This window comes from Cebidichthys violaceus, unplaced genomic scaffold (genome assembly GCF_023349555.1).
Source record: "Cebidichthys violaceus isolate CVI_PGR_0920_01 unplaced genomic scaffold, fCebVio1.0.p SCAF_75, whole genome shotgun sequence".
Lineage (NCBI taxonomy): Eukaryota > Metazoa > Chordata > Actinopteri > Perciformes > Stichaeidae > Cebidichthys > Cebidichthys violaceus.
Window position 1 is genome coordinate 281,286 of NW_027176959.1, and position 16,604 is coordinate 297,889.

At 45.0% G+C, this 16,604-nt stretch overlaps 1 protein-coding gene across 4 annotated transcripts in view; it reads right to left on the reverse strand.

The window, feature by feature from the left end:
* plppr2a (phospholipid phosphatase related 2a) overlaps nucleotides 1-16,604 on the reverse strand; it is a 45,121-nt gene that overhangs the window by 27,541 nt on the left and 976 nt on the right. For all 4 annotated transcript variants that reach the window (XM_068737039.1, XM_068737043.1, XM_068737040.1 and 1 more), the window contains exon 2: nucleotides 13,035-13,157. In XM_068737039.1, the coding sequence (XP_068593140.1) occupies nucleotides 13,035-13,103 (69 nt within the window). In that variant the 5' untranslated portion in view covers nucleotides 13,104-13,157. The remainder of the gene's footprint in view (nucleotides 1-13,034; nucleotides 13,158-16,604) is intronic.

Below are 16,604 nucleotides of genomic sequence, written 5' to 3' on the forward strand. Positions count from 1 at the left end.
TGTCATTCTAAATACAAGAGAGGCTCCCTGCTGAGACTGGGAATGAAGGGACTGAAAGACCAAAAAAAACCTCTTTCAAAAACTCCATTGTTGAAGAAGCCGCGGGGAACCATCTCTGTGTGAATTAGCCCCAAAATCAGTCAGCAATGCTCAAACTGATTCAGGCTATAGTTGCGTTTTCATTTCATTTTCTAAAAGTTAGTTTGCACCAAAAAATTACAGATAAAAGAATGTGAATATTCCTTCTTCCTCTTTCCATTAGCAAACAATACCATTGTGTGTTAGCTATCAACTGGTAAGGAGGGGGATTGTTTGGACAACCCTGGCTGGATGCTACTCTTGTTCCTGTCAGGGTTAAGCCACCTCCTGTGGCCACCAAGTGCCGGCTGGCTTTGTAGCCCTGTTGGTTCTAATTGGTAGCTAGCAGGATACCTCGAATGTTTGTTAAAGCTGCTCTAATCAATTTTCTTTTCTTTTAACATGGAATGAAATGACTCCGTCTAATGAGGGAAAGGGTCACTTAAAATGACGAACCTGCAAAGAAAAGAAATGATCTAAATCTGCAGTTCCCCTCAGCATATTATATGTTGCTAGAAATACTAGTATATTCCAATTGATTTTTGGCAAAGTAAATTGTAACATTTATGCTGCCTAGAAAAGTCTTTTTAAGACACTTCTGTTTGAAAAAGTATCAAGATGGAGACTTCCAAAAACCAAGATGGTGACTGACAAACACCAATATGGTGACACACAAAAACCAAGATGGTGACGGACAAAAACCAAGATGGCGACGAACAAACACCAAGATGGCGACAGACAAACACCAAGATGGCGACGGACAAAAACCAAGATGGCGACGGTCAAAAACCAAGATGGCGACGAACAAACACCAAGATGGCGACAGACAAACACCAAGATGGCGACGGACAAAAACTAAGATGGCGACGGACAAAAACCAAGATGGCGACGGTCAAAAACCAAGATGGCGACGAACAAACACCAAGATGGTGACAGACAAACACCAAGATGGCGACGGACAAAAACCAAGATGGTGACTGACAAAAACTAAGATGGCGACTGACAAACACCAAGATAGTGACGGACAAAAACCAAGATGGCGACAGACAAAAACCAAGATGGCGACGAACAAAAACTAAGATGGTGATGGACAAAAACCAAGATGGCGACGGACAAAAACCAAGATGGCGACGGCCAAAAACCAAGATGGCGACGCCAAAAACCAACATGGTGACGGACAAAAACCAAGATGGCGACGGACAAAAACCAAGATGGTGACGGACAAAAACCAAGATGGCGACGGACAAAAACCAAGATGGCGACGGACAAAAACCAAGATGGCGACGGTCAAAAACCAAGATGGCGACGGACAAAAACCAAGATGGCGACGGTCAAAAACCAAGATGGCGACGAACAAACACCAAGATGGCGACGGTCAAGAATGTGACTTTTTATGTTTGCAGTGCAGTCGCGTTTAAGATCTGGGCAAACTCACAAACTGCATCTGTTGTCTCCTTCTCCACAAGCTTTTTTTTTTTTGTCAAACACGCCGCATCATCACTCTCTATCGATCCCTCGCTCAGACGATGACAAACAGCTACATTAACACAATGATGTTCGGAGCTGGCTTGTGCAGCCAGTCTACGCTCGTATTTTGACAAAGGAGAACGTGATAAATAGGCTTTGTGGGCCGAATAAATGGTTTCCACATGAAAACGACCCTGAGAGGTTTATTGAATGAGAGGGAGAGAAAAAGAGTGAGGGGAGAACTTTATAGTCTATACAAGTTTAGAGGGAGTACTTAAGGGTGACAAAAATGCTGAGGAAATGGAGTTGAAGTAAGAAAGCAGCAGAACCAATGGTGCATTCAGAGAGCTGTTGTAGTCCCAGCAGCGAGGGGAAGTAAAGAAAGGAGGACAGGGGATGATGGGAGCCGGGTGAGACGGGGTGACGGGATGAAAAAGGAAAGAGAGGAGGAGAGCTGGCGCTGGAGAAGGATTGGAGGAGAGTTTTGGCCTACATGCTTCTTTTAGCAGCGTTTCTCTCGCTGACTGTGTGTTCTCTGGGCAGGTGAGGCGAGTGAGAGCTTTTGTACTTTGTGTGAAACAGGGCTGAGGGGAAAAGCAGAGTCCAGTGAGGAAAAAAGAGAGAGGAGCGTTGCTTTAATCATCCTCCTTGTCCGGCTCCTGTTGCTTCTCATTTCATTTCCTGCCAGCCGCCATGTACACTGCATTTACAATAGTCCTTTAAAAGCGTAGTACAGTACAATGGGGGTCCACCTCTCTGCGTGTCAAAACCTCTATTACTGTACTGACCCACAACCTACTCAAAGCTCCAAACTCCTTTGTCCGTTTTCTACTCGCTGCTCATTGATAATGTCAGAGCAGCAGCCGGAGCACAGAGCACAGAGGAAAAGAGCAGGGGTTGGTTTACTTTCTTTCTTTGTTAAAATACACATTCAGGTGTGTATTTCACTACTTTGTGTTTGTCTGTTTTAAATCTTTTATGACTGTAATTGTTGGTAATCTAAAGATACTAGAAACACTCATTTTCCCCTGTCACCCTTGTGTGTGTGTGTCTGTGTGTGGCTTTTAAACTTGTGTACTTGGTGTTTTTGTTTTGCTGAATTGCTAAGCGCCTTCTGAATGAGAGGTGTGGTATGAATAAAGTTCCATTCTTCATTCATATTTGTGTCTGTAGATTTCCTCCTTAATTCACCAAAAGCTAGCATTAGATAATGCCTAATTTGCATAATTATACATAAAGTTTCAGAAATCTCGTAATACTAAATTATCAATCGGGGAAGTTTAATGTTGATGCCTACTAGTTCATTTTTTAACCATGTTCACCTTTTGTGTTTTTTATGGATTTTCAGAATACATATCTTGAATCATTATCGTTTTTCTTTCGACTCTGAGCCAGAAATCTCCACTTGAGTATCACTTACACACACCACACCTTCCAGCTTCTTTCCTCTCTATTAAATGCCTGATTTACAAAACATGTTTTTGCAAAAAAAAAAAAACATTGCAAAAATTGACTAATTGAATGGCTGTTGACAATATTTTCTGATCAAGTCTGAAGTTTTTAAGAGAGCTAGTCCAAGTCAAAAAGCATGATATTTATTCAGGGAGTGTAGTTAGTGACAGTGTGGGCTCCACAGTAAGTCTGACAGCTTGAAGGAGAATCAGAGGGGGGGGGGGGGCGGGGCTTAGAGAAGGGTCAATTGAAGTAAATCCACCAAACTCTCAGGACGAACTTGTGATATTATGAGCCGACAACAAAGTGACGGACAACAAGCTTTGGTGATGCGGGAGATGATATTCAGAAACGAAAAGGAAAAGGACAGTGCTTATTATTCATCAGTGAGCAGGTTAGTAAGCTGGGCTTTAATATGCATCGCAGCGTCAATTTAAATCTGCCACACGGCATCAAAACATCAGGCCTTGCTCATGAAGTTCACCAGCTGGAAACCAAAGAGAAATCTGCTCCTGTTACATCTAATTCCATTTGCTTGATCACACCTCAGAGACACTGTATATGTGTGTGTGTGTGTGTGTGTGTGTGTGTGTTTGTGTGTGTGTGTGTGTTTGTGTGTGTTTTTCAGCCGGTCTCTCGCAAGTGTTTGCGTGGGGAGGAGTCTTTTGTTGGCAAGACTCGTGGGAGACTTCCTGTGAGGTGTGAAGCTACCGGAGTGTTACCCACCGTCAAACACGCGATCCTCTATTTATAAAGACAGGGGAGAGACAGCCACAGACACGCTGATGTGTTCTGTGTAATCTCTGCGCGTCGCTCAGGTGTTAATGAGGCTCTGTGTGTGTGTGTGTGTGTGTGTGTGTGTGTGTGTGTGTGTGTGTGTGTGTGTGTGTGTGTGTGTGTGTGTGAGAAACAGACACTTTGTGAGAGAAATCCCCCCCCCCCTCAAAGTGAATTAAGAGAGAAATGCGAAAAATAGCGAGGTTTATATCAAAACACCTGATGATAGATCAGGTTCAAAACTGTGTGAAACGCTCCTCCAGCTCAAAACAAGTTGCAAACAGGAGAACTGTGTGTCGTGAGGAGCTTCAGCGGTGTTACAGCGGCGCCCTCTGGTGGAGGCTCTGCTTCCCACCTTATATATCAGAGTAATGGGAAGAAAATTGCTGAAAAAACAACTCATGTTTACTTCTATGAAAATGGCACTGGGGGCACTTTGGAAAAAGAAAGAAAACAAAAAAACACCAGGGAAAGATTTTCACCACGAAGTTGACAGTTTCGCTATAAAGAGCACTAAAAACAGAATAATGTAGGCAGAATCCTTTGTTCCTTTGCATAAGATTACATCGAGGGTAGGCAGCTTATTGAAGAACACTTTTATGAGTGCTGAAACATCCTGAGAGCAATCAAAATGCTTATTACGGTTAGCGGTGGCAACGATGCGCCGCGCTCCTCCCAGGCGCCATCAGGCAGTGCGCGTTCGAGTGGCTTCGGGAGGGAGGGAAGCCTCAAAGGGAGGAGCCGCAATTTTTTCTCAGTCCAATACTTTCAGAAATCAAATTCGCTCTCGCCGCGCCCAGCTTTAATGTGAGACATCAATCCACACGCTTCTTAAGAGCGGGGACCTCAGGGGAAATGGCGGAGGATTAAGACATTGGCCGCTCAGATGAGGTTTAGTTCAGATGATGGCAGAGGAAATGATCACTGAAGCCCAGTGAGAATACATGATAGCTGATGTGTGGCTTGTGGGACGGAAGGTGATTTAATCTGACCAGCCATCTCATAGTAGAGCTTTGAAACACACTGGCTGGACTTCACTCAAGAGACTGTATGACTATTATTGGAGAGGGGTCGAATCTTTCATTTAGGAAAAAAACAAAAAAAAAACAACTAATATTGTATTTGGACCCTCCCCTTTTCTGCAATACATTAATTGATCTAATTTATTCCACAGAAAATGACCTTGTGAGCCTCTCCAAACTCCATTTTGCAAATGTTTGGTTAAAGATATAAGCACTTTTAATTAGTTAATAAGGAGTGTTCGTATGGTTCTGTCATATAAATAAGAAATGTTCCATGGCATGGAGTTTTTCCATGATAAATCTCACAAGAAAATCTAAAACCAGGATGAGAAAAATGACAAGAACCTCCCCTGCTCTCCCAAGAAGAGTCACACCGCCCTCCTTTCCACCTTAGTAACCATAACCCTCCCCTCCTAATTTTTGCACAGCTATGACATGATATGATGATATCATAAAGGCCCAAATTGCAAATCTATAGTGCTATAAATCCTAATCACAGCTGGTACGAAAAGGCCAAAGGGGTGAAGCTGCAGCGTAGATGTTGCGGCTAACCTCGAGCGCAGGTCAGAAGGTAACATGACGGAGGCAGCAGGGCAGCAGGCGGAGGCGGAGGGAAGAAGAGCTGTGAGAAGTATCTACAGTGGTGTAATGGGGCTTTATGTTCGCCCCTCCACTGGTCTGGATAAGTGCCTTATAATCACAGCTCCTCGCCATCCAGAGCTGCATTCTCCATCACACCTCTTCACCGGAGCACCAGGCAGATTGGCTTTAAACTGAAATTACTTTTTAACTGCAAATTTGCTTGCGTGTCCCCCAGATGGCAGACGATAATACTATTTATTTTTTTTATTTGAAGGGAGAAGGTAGAGAGAGTTTTAACCGTCCACACAGTGAAATGGAAAAATATCTCTAATTTGTAACTAAAATGTGCTTTTATTTTGGTTCCCCGGGTGAAAAGGTTAACTCATTCATCTTATTGATGTCAGCCTTCACAGTGAACTGAATCAGATTTGTAAACATTAAAACAGGAATAATCAGAGATGAATGACAGGCGACATAGATGTCTGTGTACTGCTGCGATTGGCCTGGGAGAAAATCAAGAGACGAAAGACGAGCACTGGCGGGGGAATCCCACCGAAAAATTGAAAAATGATGGAGCAAAATGGAGGGGACGGCAGAGACACGCGGAACAAGATGGCTGAGTGGGTAGCACTGATAGAAGAGGTTGTGACTTGTGATTAGGGCAGGCAGGATGAAAGGAGTCAGAAGAAAGAGGGAGCGGAGATGAGAATGAGTCGGGCTGATTGGTTTCCATGGCAACTGCTGATGAGGTGTGGGGCTAAATAAAAGAGCAGGTCCTTCTGGCTTGGTATGGATCACTGTCACATTTCACACACACACACACACACACACACACACACACACACACACACACACACACACACACTCAATGCTGAAGGTGTGGAGGGACATGGTTTATAGGCAGCCTCACACCTTCCCTCATTATAGACGGCGTGATCCCGCTCCACTCTTTATTATTCGCCATAATCAAAAGGAATAGTTTGACATTTTAGGAGATGGGTTTGGTTTCTTGCCGAGAGTTAGTGGAAGAAGATCTATAACACTCTCATATCTCACATCACGACTGTTACGTAAGGGGTAATGTACGACGAGGTGTCCATCATCAGGAACTAATGGGCGACGTGGAGGCCAGGACCAAGTACGGTTCCATCTGTGAAGTCCATTAATCCATGATGATGGACACCTCGAAGGGCAGTAACCCGCTCATAACTGTGGACATTTGCCAAAAAAAAAAAAAAGAAAACCATTGATTTATATTTTCATGCACTTTGCAACCAAAATCAATCAAGTTATCCTCGTTAAACCCAGAGGGTTCGCTAATACCCGGAACAATCATTGCCATCCCATAATGTTCTTATGCAATGGAAACATTATTCATCGCTCCATTAAACAGGGATAACCTTAGATACGACTTGGCAACAGAAAGTATTTTTAATCCGCTCAGCTCATAGAACCCAGAAAGCTGTGAGCCAGAAAGCTAATGTTACGCTAGCAAGATTAAAAGTCAGTAGCATTGCGTACTGTTGACTAACAATACATGTGATTTGACCGTCTGTTTAACCACGAGACAGCTAGCTATTCAGGCATGTCATTGTCCTCAAATCATAAGCACTATTTTCACGAAAATCTTGATTAGCATAACGCTAGCTAAAGCTAACGTTACACTAGAAAGATTCAAAGTCAGTTACATTACGTACGGTTGACAAACAGTAAATATATACATTTTTTTACAGAATGTTGAACAACAAGACGTAGCTATCCAGCCATGTCATAGACTACGGTATTAATTCATATATAACGCGTTAATTAGTGGGCTTTACGTTTGTACAGGGCCGGGCTAGCCGTTTCCCCCTGTCTCCATTCTTTGTGCTAAGCTAAGCTAACCGGCTGCTGGCTGGAACTACATACTCAGATGAGACGGGTATCTATGTTCTCATGTTACTCTCTGCAAGAACACAAAGATGCTTATTCCCCCAAAAAACGTCAAACTAGTCCTTTTATTTATCCGATGTGAATCCCTGTGTTTTTATAATTAGTCTTTTTTACAGCAACTCTTCCTTCTTTTGGTGGTCAGTTAGCAGCTACTCACCTACTTCCCTCTCACAGATTAATTCGTCCACTCCAGAGGGCCTTCTGGCCAAAAGCCCATTTCTTAATATCAACTTATTAATGGTTCACTGACATCGCTCTGTACGCTTCACAAAGCACTGGTTGCAGACTGTCAATCATCATCATTCATTATTTTTCCAAGTGAAAAAATGATTTGTTTTTAATTTAGCTTTCCTGTTTTCTGAGTCACATGGAACATGGTTGATCCAGGATCAGGGCCTCACATACTCATCGGACAGACTTTCTCACTCACTGTGGGCGGGTTGCAGAGTCCAGACACTGGGCTGCATAATCTCCTGGCAATCTCAGAATACGCAGAGAGGCCCAGGAATCACACCTGAGGCCTTCTTGCCATACTTTTGACAGCACTAACCCCGAAAGCAGCTTGCAATCAATAATCAATGTAGTGCCTTGCAGAGCCGGCTCTGACCAATTAGGTGCCCGAGGCAAGATTTTACCTGGTGCCCCTTAAGGCAGCCAATTCCACCACCAATCATTGTGATCATACACTCACACAGAAACTACTTAGATGTATGTCTTTGAGATTAAACTATTTAAATCACACTTAATAGAAACCGTTTATTATGTCGTATGTTATTCCCGCTAACAACTGAATAGTCTTTCAAACTTTACTTTAATGAAGATAAGGCGGAAGTAACTGATATTAAAGCTAGGGTTGGTACTGTTGAGAAACTAGCAAGAGTTTACTAGATTTTGAAAATTATCCAACCTGACAACCCAGCACAGTGTTACCAACTAGCAGCACTAGCTCCAAAAGTCACAACATCCAGTAAGAAAGTCGTCAAGTCGGCAACACTGACAGCCCGTCTCTCAAGGCCTCCCTCTAAAGCCACTCCCCCTCAATCATCATTATGAACTGAACATATTATTATGTACTCACAGCTGTTAAGCGAGCAGCTTGTGGAAGAGATATTGGTACCACTACAGAAAATACGACAGTATTATAGTACTCTTTAATAATAAAAGGTTGGGCTTGATACTTAAGATCTTCCTCTAGAATCTTCCTCTACAAACAGACAGATTTTGGGGGAAAAAAATGTTTTATTTCTCAATCTTAGTTACAAGGCTGCAGGTCTCTCTCTCTCTCTCTCTGTCTCTCTCTCTCTCTCTGTCTCTCTCTCTCTGTCTCTTGTCTCTCTTTCTGTCTCTGTCTCTCTCTCTCTCTCTGTCTCTCTCTCTCTCTCTGTCTCTCTCTCTGTCTCTCTCTCTCTCTCTGTCTCTCTCTCTCTCTCTCTCTGTCTCTCTTTCTGTCTCTGTCTCTGTCTATGTCTCTCTCTCTCTCTCTCTCTCTCTCTGTCTCTCTCTCTCTCTCTGTCTCTCTCTCTCTGTCTCTCTATCTCTCTCTCTCTGTCTCTGTCTCTGTCTCTCTCTCTCTCTATCTCTCTCTCTCTGTCTCTGTCTCTCTTTCTGTCTCTGTCGCTCTCTCTGTCTCTGTCTCTCTATCTCTCTCTCTCTGTCTCTGTCTCTCTTTCTGTCTCTGTCTCTCTCTCTCTCTCTCTCTCTCTCTCACACATAAAATGTACTTTAAAATGAACACTTACAAATCATTACGGTAAAATAAATTTGGTTGACACACGTCTCACTCGTTTCCTCGGTTTCGTCGTTGTCTGTTTTCTCGTAGATCTGCCGGCAGGCTGAAGTCCCTGTCGTACTGGAGAACATTTATGCTTTTGTTTGTTTACAGTTTCTTTGTGAACTTCACAATAGTTGTGCAGAACAAGATAAGCATTAAGAAAAGGGAAGTGCTCCGTTTTTTGTGCCATTGCCCCCCTCAAAGCCGAAAAACTATGACTTGCCTTCGGGGGTTGTGATTGCGGATGTGTTTCTGGGCAACAGAGTGGCAACCAATCCAAGGTGTTACCTTGTGGATGACTGTGAAAGTGTGTGTGTGTGTGTGTGTGTGTGTGTGTGTGTGTGTGAGAGAGAAACTGGGTGTTAGTGTGAAATAGTGTGGATGCTCAGTAACACTTTTATTTCTGGTCGGCAGCAGCACAGCCAGTGAAGAGAATTCAAAGGAACCGAGTGCACAAAAATACTGAGGAGTAGCTTAGTGGAGAGTCGCAGAGCAAAATAAATCACGTCTGCCGTTCAGTACTTCACACCGTCTTCTCGGCCAAAATCGGCCATTTTCACCCCTTCAGTTTGTGTTGATTTCCTCTCCCAGTTGCATCGCTGCTTCAGAAAACCCTACCGTCTCATTTGTGCGGTAAGGAAAAGATACATTCTGCCATCCTCGTCGTGGTACTTAAGGTCTTTACTGAGCATTAGGCAACTTCAAAAGACTGTAACTTCAGGCGAGACAATTAATGGAAATTATACTGAGTAATAGAGGGGTCATATCTTTTAATATCATAGTTCAGAAAAACAATTGTTCCGCAAAAACCTTGATGCCTGAATGGAAATAAGACTCTAAGGCAGAAAACTCTGTGATGTTGCAGTCTGCTTAGCAACAGCATCAGTAATGCGATCAAGTCCTCCGAACCCAGTTCACGCTGTGACTCGGTGGCCTGGTTTCAATCTTGCATCGACATTGAGTCTAGTTGCCAGATTACATATAAAAAATGCAGAATCATATTTTAGGAGTGTTGAAACCTTTGCCAATTAGATTCCTGCAGAGTTGAAATTGCTGCACATTGCACAAGCCCTTCTTTTAATATTGAAAAAGGCAATTAACATGAATGAATGAATGAATCGTCAGTCGTGATAAGTCGTGTTGGATCCTCATTTCTACATGTAGCCTGACTTTTAATCATCCATGATAGATGTTACAGGAACATGTGCGGCAAAACATTTTACAGAAATGTATAAAAAAAAATAGAGGTGCCATCAATCAAAAAATGGAAATCAACTATTGAAGAGAAATCAATAGCCTGTTTGCTAAACCCCTCCCCCAAACAGTGAGCGCCCAATCACAGCCTGGCAACTTGTTTTCAGCCTTTCTTAAAACCAAAAAACACATGTCCAGCTAACTAGCTCAAGGCTAGGAAGCTAGCTGGGAAGCTAATGAGCTGGACACTCCAAGGCCAAGGAGCACATCATTAACTAACTGTATGAGATCGCAGGGTTACAGGTTACATTATAACAAACCCATTAACTGGCCACTGATCACTGCCGGTCCAAAATCTCCTCTGCTGGTCCTCTTTGCTACATACGTCAGAGACCTTTGGCCCAATCGATACATTCAGGCCTCACAGAACCAGCACCTGGACTTTATGGTTTGTAATGTTAACAAAGCTCAAACGGTTTAAGGGTTTGAGCACTAAGAATGATGTCTATAATGATAAACACATCCACACTGATGAACGATAACGTGGCGTTAACGAGCATGCGCTGCACAGTGCAGCTGTGTCAGAGCCCCACGATGCACTTTGATGACCCGTTACTGCTGCACGCTGCACAGACCGAGCAGTTCATTGGTTTTCCCGAGCACTTTATTGCTGATAGAAAATATGTTCAAAACCATTTTACTTATCTGGGTGGAACAAACACACTTTCGCATTCGGATGGATTTGGTTTCGTCTGTCAGTGTTTCCATTGTTCGCCACTGTCGATGCCATGCAGGGGCAATAAACTGTTGTTATACCTGCTCTTTGTTCGGCTTCCATTTCATGCTGTCGTCTCGACAAGCAGCAAAAAAAAACAAAAAAAAAAACATGTCCCTCCATTACAGGTAACAGCCGCTGGCCTCTTTTCCCTGGCCCTTAATGCTTGCTCTGGGTTCTCCATCCCAGTACAAATAGATAGAAACACTCTCTGTCTCTCACACACACACACACACACACACACACGGATGTAGAGTAAGCGAGGGAATTGACTGAGACCTGAGGGCTGATGTGTGGGAGGCATATGACGGAGAGGCACTAATGGAGAGCTGTTACAGTGTATCATAACCAAAGGGAGCAGCGTTTCACAGACAGGCTCACATGGGCGGGGCGGGTAAGTGGGACTATTGCATCATGGTCCGTCCTTTTTGGGGGCCGCACGCGCGCAGCGGAGGTGGACAGCGAGGACTTGCTGAGGTGTTCGGGTAAAAGGCGACTAAAATACACCAGCATCCCTTGTCAGTGTCAGATGTCGTGTTCAACATTTACTACTTTACTTAACTATGGGTACATTGTAGCAAACCGGCGCTGTACAAACTCTGCCGAATTAGCTTTTAGCAGCTGTGATTTGCGATGTGCCCATGGATGTGCAGATAACTATAACTGGGTCACTTTGACTCCGAAAGTAAACTTCAAACTCTAGAAGATTCTTAGGCAGGTTTTGGAGTTAAAAGACACGTCTTTTTTCTCTCTATTATTTCTAAGCTGATTCATGACATCTGAGATAACGATATCCTGGGGAAGCGTATGCGTGTCATGTATGCGCGTTCTTATCTGTGCTGAGTTAAGTAGCCCGTGTGCCTCCGTGTGTCAAAGCTGCTGCTGCTGCTGCTGCTGCAACCGCCAAAACGACACTAATTTCCTGTTTTGGCACTCACTGGTCCCTTTCATCTTTGCTTCTGTTTCAGATGACATTTAATACAGTTTTAAGACATAACGACATTAGAATAAGACTTTTGAAGACTTGGATTTGTTAATTACAGTGAGATCGTTGCACAAATATTTCTATTACGGTGCAGTAAAATACAGTTTGCCTCGCACACGCATTGTTGGAAGGGAAGCGGATCCAGACGCGTAAATCCAACGTGATGTAACATCTGCATCGCATCACGACGCACCTGCAAACAGCTTCTCCCATCTGAGTCTTTCACAGAACGGTGCTCTGGACGCATGGGGGAACTCCAGCTGAAAAGCCGACGGTTGACTTATTTGAAGCCGATGAGCTTCCGGACTGCTTGGTCTGTCTAATTTGATTAGGGACCGTCTGATTACTTCACCAGTTCACGCTTTTCTCCACCTCGGTTGCGATTTGGCGAAGGCCCTGGGACCCCCACTGCCCTCCGAGTCATCCGTCCGACTGACAATGTAGAGCATGCTTTCCACAAGGGATGAAGTGGTGCGTGTGTGTGTGTGTGTGTGTGTGTGTGTGTGTGTGTGTGTGTGCGTAGACAACGACCTCTGGCAGCTCCAAAGCCCACCGTGTGCAGCTGCTGAAAAAAATCCACCCTGTCTGTGGTGTGACATCCGCAACCACCTCGATGAATCATGCAGTTCGCAAAAAAATGTGCCGGGGAATGCTCAACGCGCCCGCGAAAAACAAAAAAAAAAACCCAACTGTGCTCACTTTACAACGCCTCGGCCCCAGAGCAAGAGCGCGTTCGCCGAAGCTGTCCCCCGAACGCTACCGCTCTGCCTGAAATATTCACCGCCGCGGCTTTCCTTCTCGCTGACACCGCAAGAGACAAACCACGAGTCGGATTCCAGAGAAACAGGAAATAGCCGACAAAGATACGATCGAGAAACACACTTGGTGAGAACTTGTCAACCTTATATTTGAGAAATGACCTCGTCTTTTGCGCGTTTTCAAGCGACTCTCTTGTTTCGTAGTTGTTTTGTTCACGGACAGGAAGAAAAAACAACTTACCTCCACAAACAGGAAGCAGGGGACGATGGAGCTGCTGCTCTTCACACCCGGCTTCTCCTCCACTGCCATCCCTCTCTCGGTGTCTCTGAACGTCCCTCTGTCCAGATCTCTGTCTCCCTTATCCTGGAGGAAAGAGGGTTCGGGTTAGTCCGCTGGCCAATCAGAGGTCAAGTCCGTAAGGGAAATCCAATCAGGACAAATGAGCTGGTTTGTTTTCATCCAGCGCTGTGATACATTTGTATTGTTTACCTACTGCGTATGCTCCACCCATGAATATTTTATACATGCACAAAGAGTGAACTCATCGCTTAGCGCCGTGGGCTGTGTGCATTCTACAGTTTACCGTTGCCGTCCTTGAAATTGCTTTGCCTATTTTGGATTTGGATGTGTCATGCATCAAAGCCGCCGCAGGAGTGAGAACAAAATACTTCAAACCGAAGCTACCTCTCTGTGTTTCGTTCAACGGTGACAGAGCCACGCGCTGAAACAAACCCAGTACACGATACAGTACAGCGAATGAACAATGAACAGTCACAGTACAGCGCAACGATTCGTAGTCCTCCCAAAACAAGGGGTGTCAATTTGCAGAGCGAGCTAACTGCGAGCTAACTGGTGATATGCTAGCAAGTTGGAACATTCTAGAGCTAGCCGGCCACAACAGAGCGCTGCAGGAACACCTTAACGCCATCAGTAAGATCGCAACAGACTTTACTATCAGCAGACGGATCTGTTCGTAGTTCAGCTTTTGAAATCACGCTAAAATGAAATACCTGGGATCATAAAATCCGGTGGTATGTTCGTTTGCTTTCACACCACAAACGAACCGCGCTGGAGTTCGCTTGGAAGCGGACCGAGACCCGCCTTTTCAGGCGGTCACGGTTGGGTTGGTTGGTCCGCACCAGGGGTTTCACACCAGCACAAAGGTACCGTACTAACCGGGAAAGCGGACCGGAACCTAAAGGGGTTATGTGTGAAAGCAGCCTTGATTGCAGTTCTTACATTAAAGTTTTTGTTGGATTTAAACAAACAACATGCAACACGTTACTTAAAAGGTTCCGGGAGGTGGATTTTGCTACCAGTGGACAGACCCAGGTTAGCCATTTTCCCCTTGTTTCCAGTCTTTATGGTAAGCTAAGCTAACCGTCTGCTGGCTGTGGTTTCATGTTTAACAGACAGACATGAGAGTGCTGTCACATCACATCTAACGCTCAACCAGAAAGCCAATAAGCATATGTCCCCGAAATGATTCCTTTAAGCTGCCATATATCCAATTTGGAAAAAGACAACTGTGACTCGTTGTATTTCCACTTTAAGGACAAGGGCTTGGACTTTGTGCTGCAGAAGACAAAAGAGAAAGATTCCTCACAGACACCAGCGGTGTCATCAGAGTCGTGTCAGGTTCTGATCCATCACGTTGCTGAATTTAGAGCAGAAACTCTTTCAGAGGCTTCACATGGACCCTGAATCGTGTGTTGTCTGGTCGGACAGGTTTTAAACACACACAATATAATGAGAAGACAGGAGAGGTAGAAAAAAATAAATAATCTTTTTTGTTCCTGAGAAGTTGTCAGGTTGACGTCTACTCTGCTGGTGAGTGGTGAGTTGTGTGCTAGAGAGCTTTTCTTCCTCCTAATTCCTTCTACGCCGCTGGAAAGAATAGGCCTGAGGGATGAATAAGGCATGAAGCCAAGCTCTTAGCAGCCATCAGAACAACGTAATGTGCCAACCAGGACTGCTTTTTAGAGAGGGTTGGTTGGACTCGGTGTGTGTGTGTGTGTGTGTGTGTGTGTGTGTGTGTGTGTGTGTGTGTGAGAGAGAAAAAGTAGCTGTCAGGGTGAACAAGCAGAAGCCCCGGGTAATAGAAACCAATGGTGGGAGAAAGGGAAGCGTAGAGACGGGGGGGGGGGTGGAATCGTTCCCGTTTCTTCTCCACTAGAGGCTGATGGGAGGAGCTACTTAGTGTTTCGTTCCCTCGGTGGCGAGGCGGCACAAAGGAGGCTCTCTCCCACAGTTTTGGGGCCACCAGGTTGGGAGAGCCGCGCGCCGGTCGGTGAGTCGGTGGCGGCAGATCCACCCGGAGATGAAACCTTGTTTTGGGAGAAACCAGAGACGAGGCGGTGGAGGCTTTTTTTTTTTCCGGTGATGAATAACTGATAAGTGGGACACCCAGTCGGGGGACGATTTCGCCCCCTAAAGAATGGGAATCGCAAGGCTCGTTCTCTCCGAAAGGGTGCGTTGCGGAGCCTCCCGAGCTGTCCCACGCACATTTGGTGCAAGTGAATGTTCCTCAGAAGTGAGTGCTGATTTGGGTGACAAGTTTGCAGCTTAATTAGTGTGACAAAATCTGGCTACTGCTCGGCATGCAGAACATTAGAAACTGAGCTGGAGGCTCGCACGGATCTTATCGTGACTGTCCACCAATGAAGTCGGCAGCATTAAAAGCAGTGTTGGGCAAGTTACTCGAAAAATCGAATGAGTCACTTAGTACTTGCACAGCACTCACACAGTCACAAGACGCATCATCTTCAGTATTTAAAGCTGCTGTGATCGATAGTTTTATAATGACAACGTATCAACTGACAATGTGAAAGCAATGGGACGTCCTCGTGATAAACCTACCCACGTCCCCCCGGCTGAAGCTAAAGGGGACAATTTTAGAGTACCTGGCCCTCCTTAAAAGCAATCACATTACTGCAACATTGCTGGGTAATATGTTGCTGGCAACACGCTGGTTAAAACACACTCATCTGTGTGCTTGTGTGTTTGAGTAACTGTGTCGAGGCAGCTGCGTGGCTGTGATCTGATTAGCGGGGTCCAAGTGTCGGGCGGGGGGGGGGGGGGGGGGGGTAATCTGATAGCCCATCCATCAATCAGAGAAAATCAAACAAACCCGTCAGCACAGACAGAACTGTGTGGACAGACGGACGTGCGTAGTTTGAGGTAGGAAACCACAGAAAAAGACGGAGACTAGAGCCGAGGAGACAATTATACACACACATCAGAATAAAAACATGAGGGAAGTGAAATCAAAATGGTGGAGATGAGAGGAGCTGCAGAGGAGAAAGTTGAATTAGCTCCGTCTCACACACACACACACACACACACACACACACACACACACACTGATGCATGCACACACATTTTGGAGAGCAGGACATTTAAATCGTCTGCTGCAGCTCTGAGGACTCCAGTCAAAGGGTAGAGAGTCTGGAGACCCAGGCGGCCATATGTCCTCTCTCCTGCCTCTGCAGTCCAACAACCCTGCCCCAGGACACACAGCACACACACACACACGCACACACACACACACGCACACACACGGACACAAAGGCTAATTGGGCACAACAATCTGGATCGTGCAGTTATTTTCTGCCTTGTCAAACGACCCTCTTCGCAAACCCTTTTCATGCACACGTCCACATTTGTGCAGCAGCAATGCAGCGTTAAAATACCAACTGTCAGTCAGCCGTTCTTCTTCTTCTCTAACCTAAATGTCCAAGACTTTGACTGCAGAACGTTTCTAAATGTGAGCCAGTGATGGAAATAGTTTGTTTTTTTCATCTACCTGCA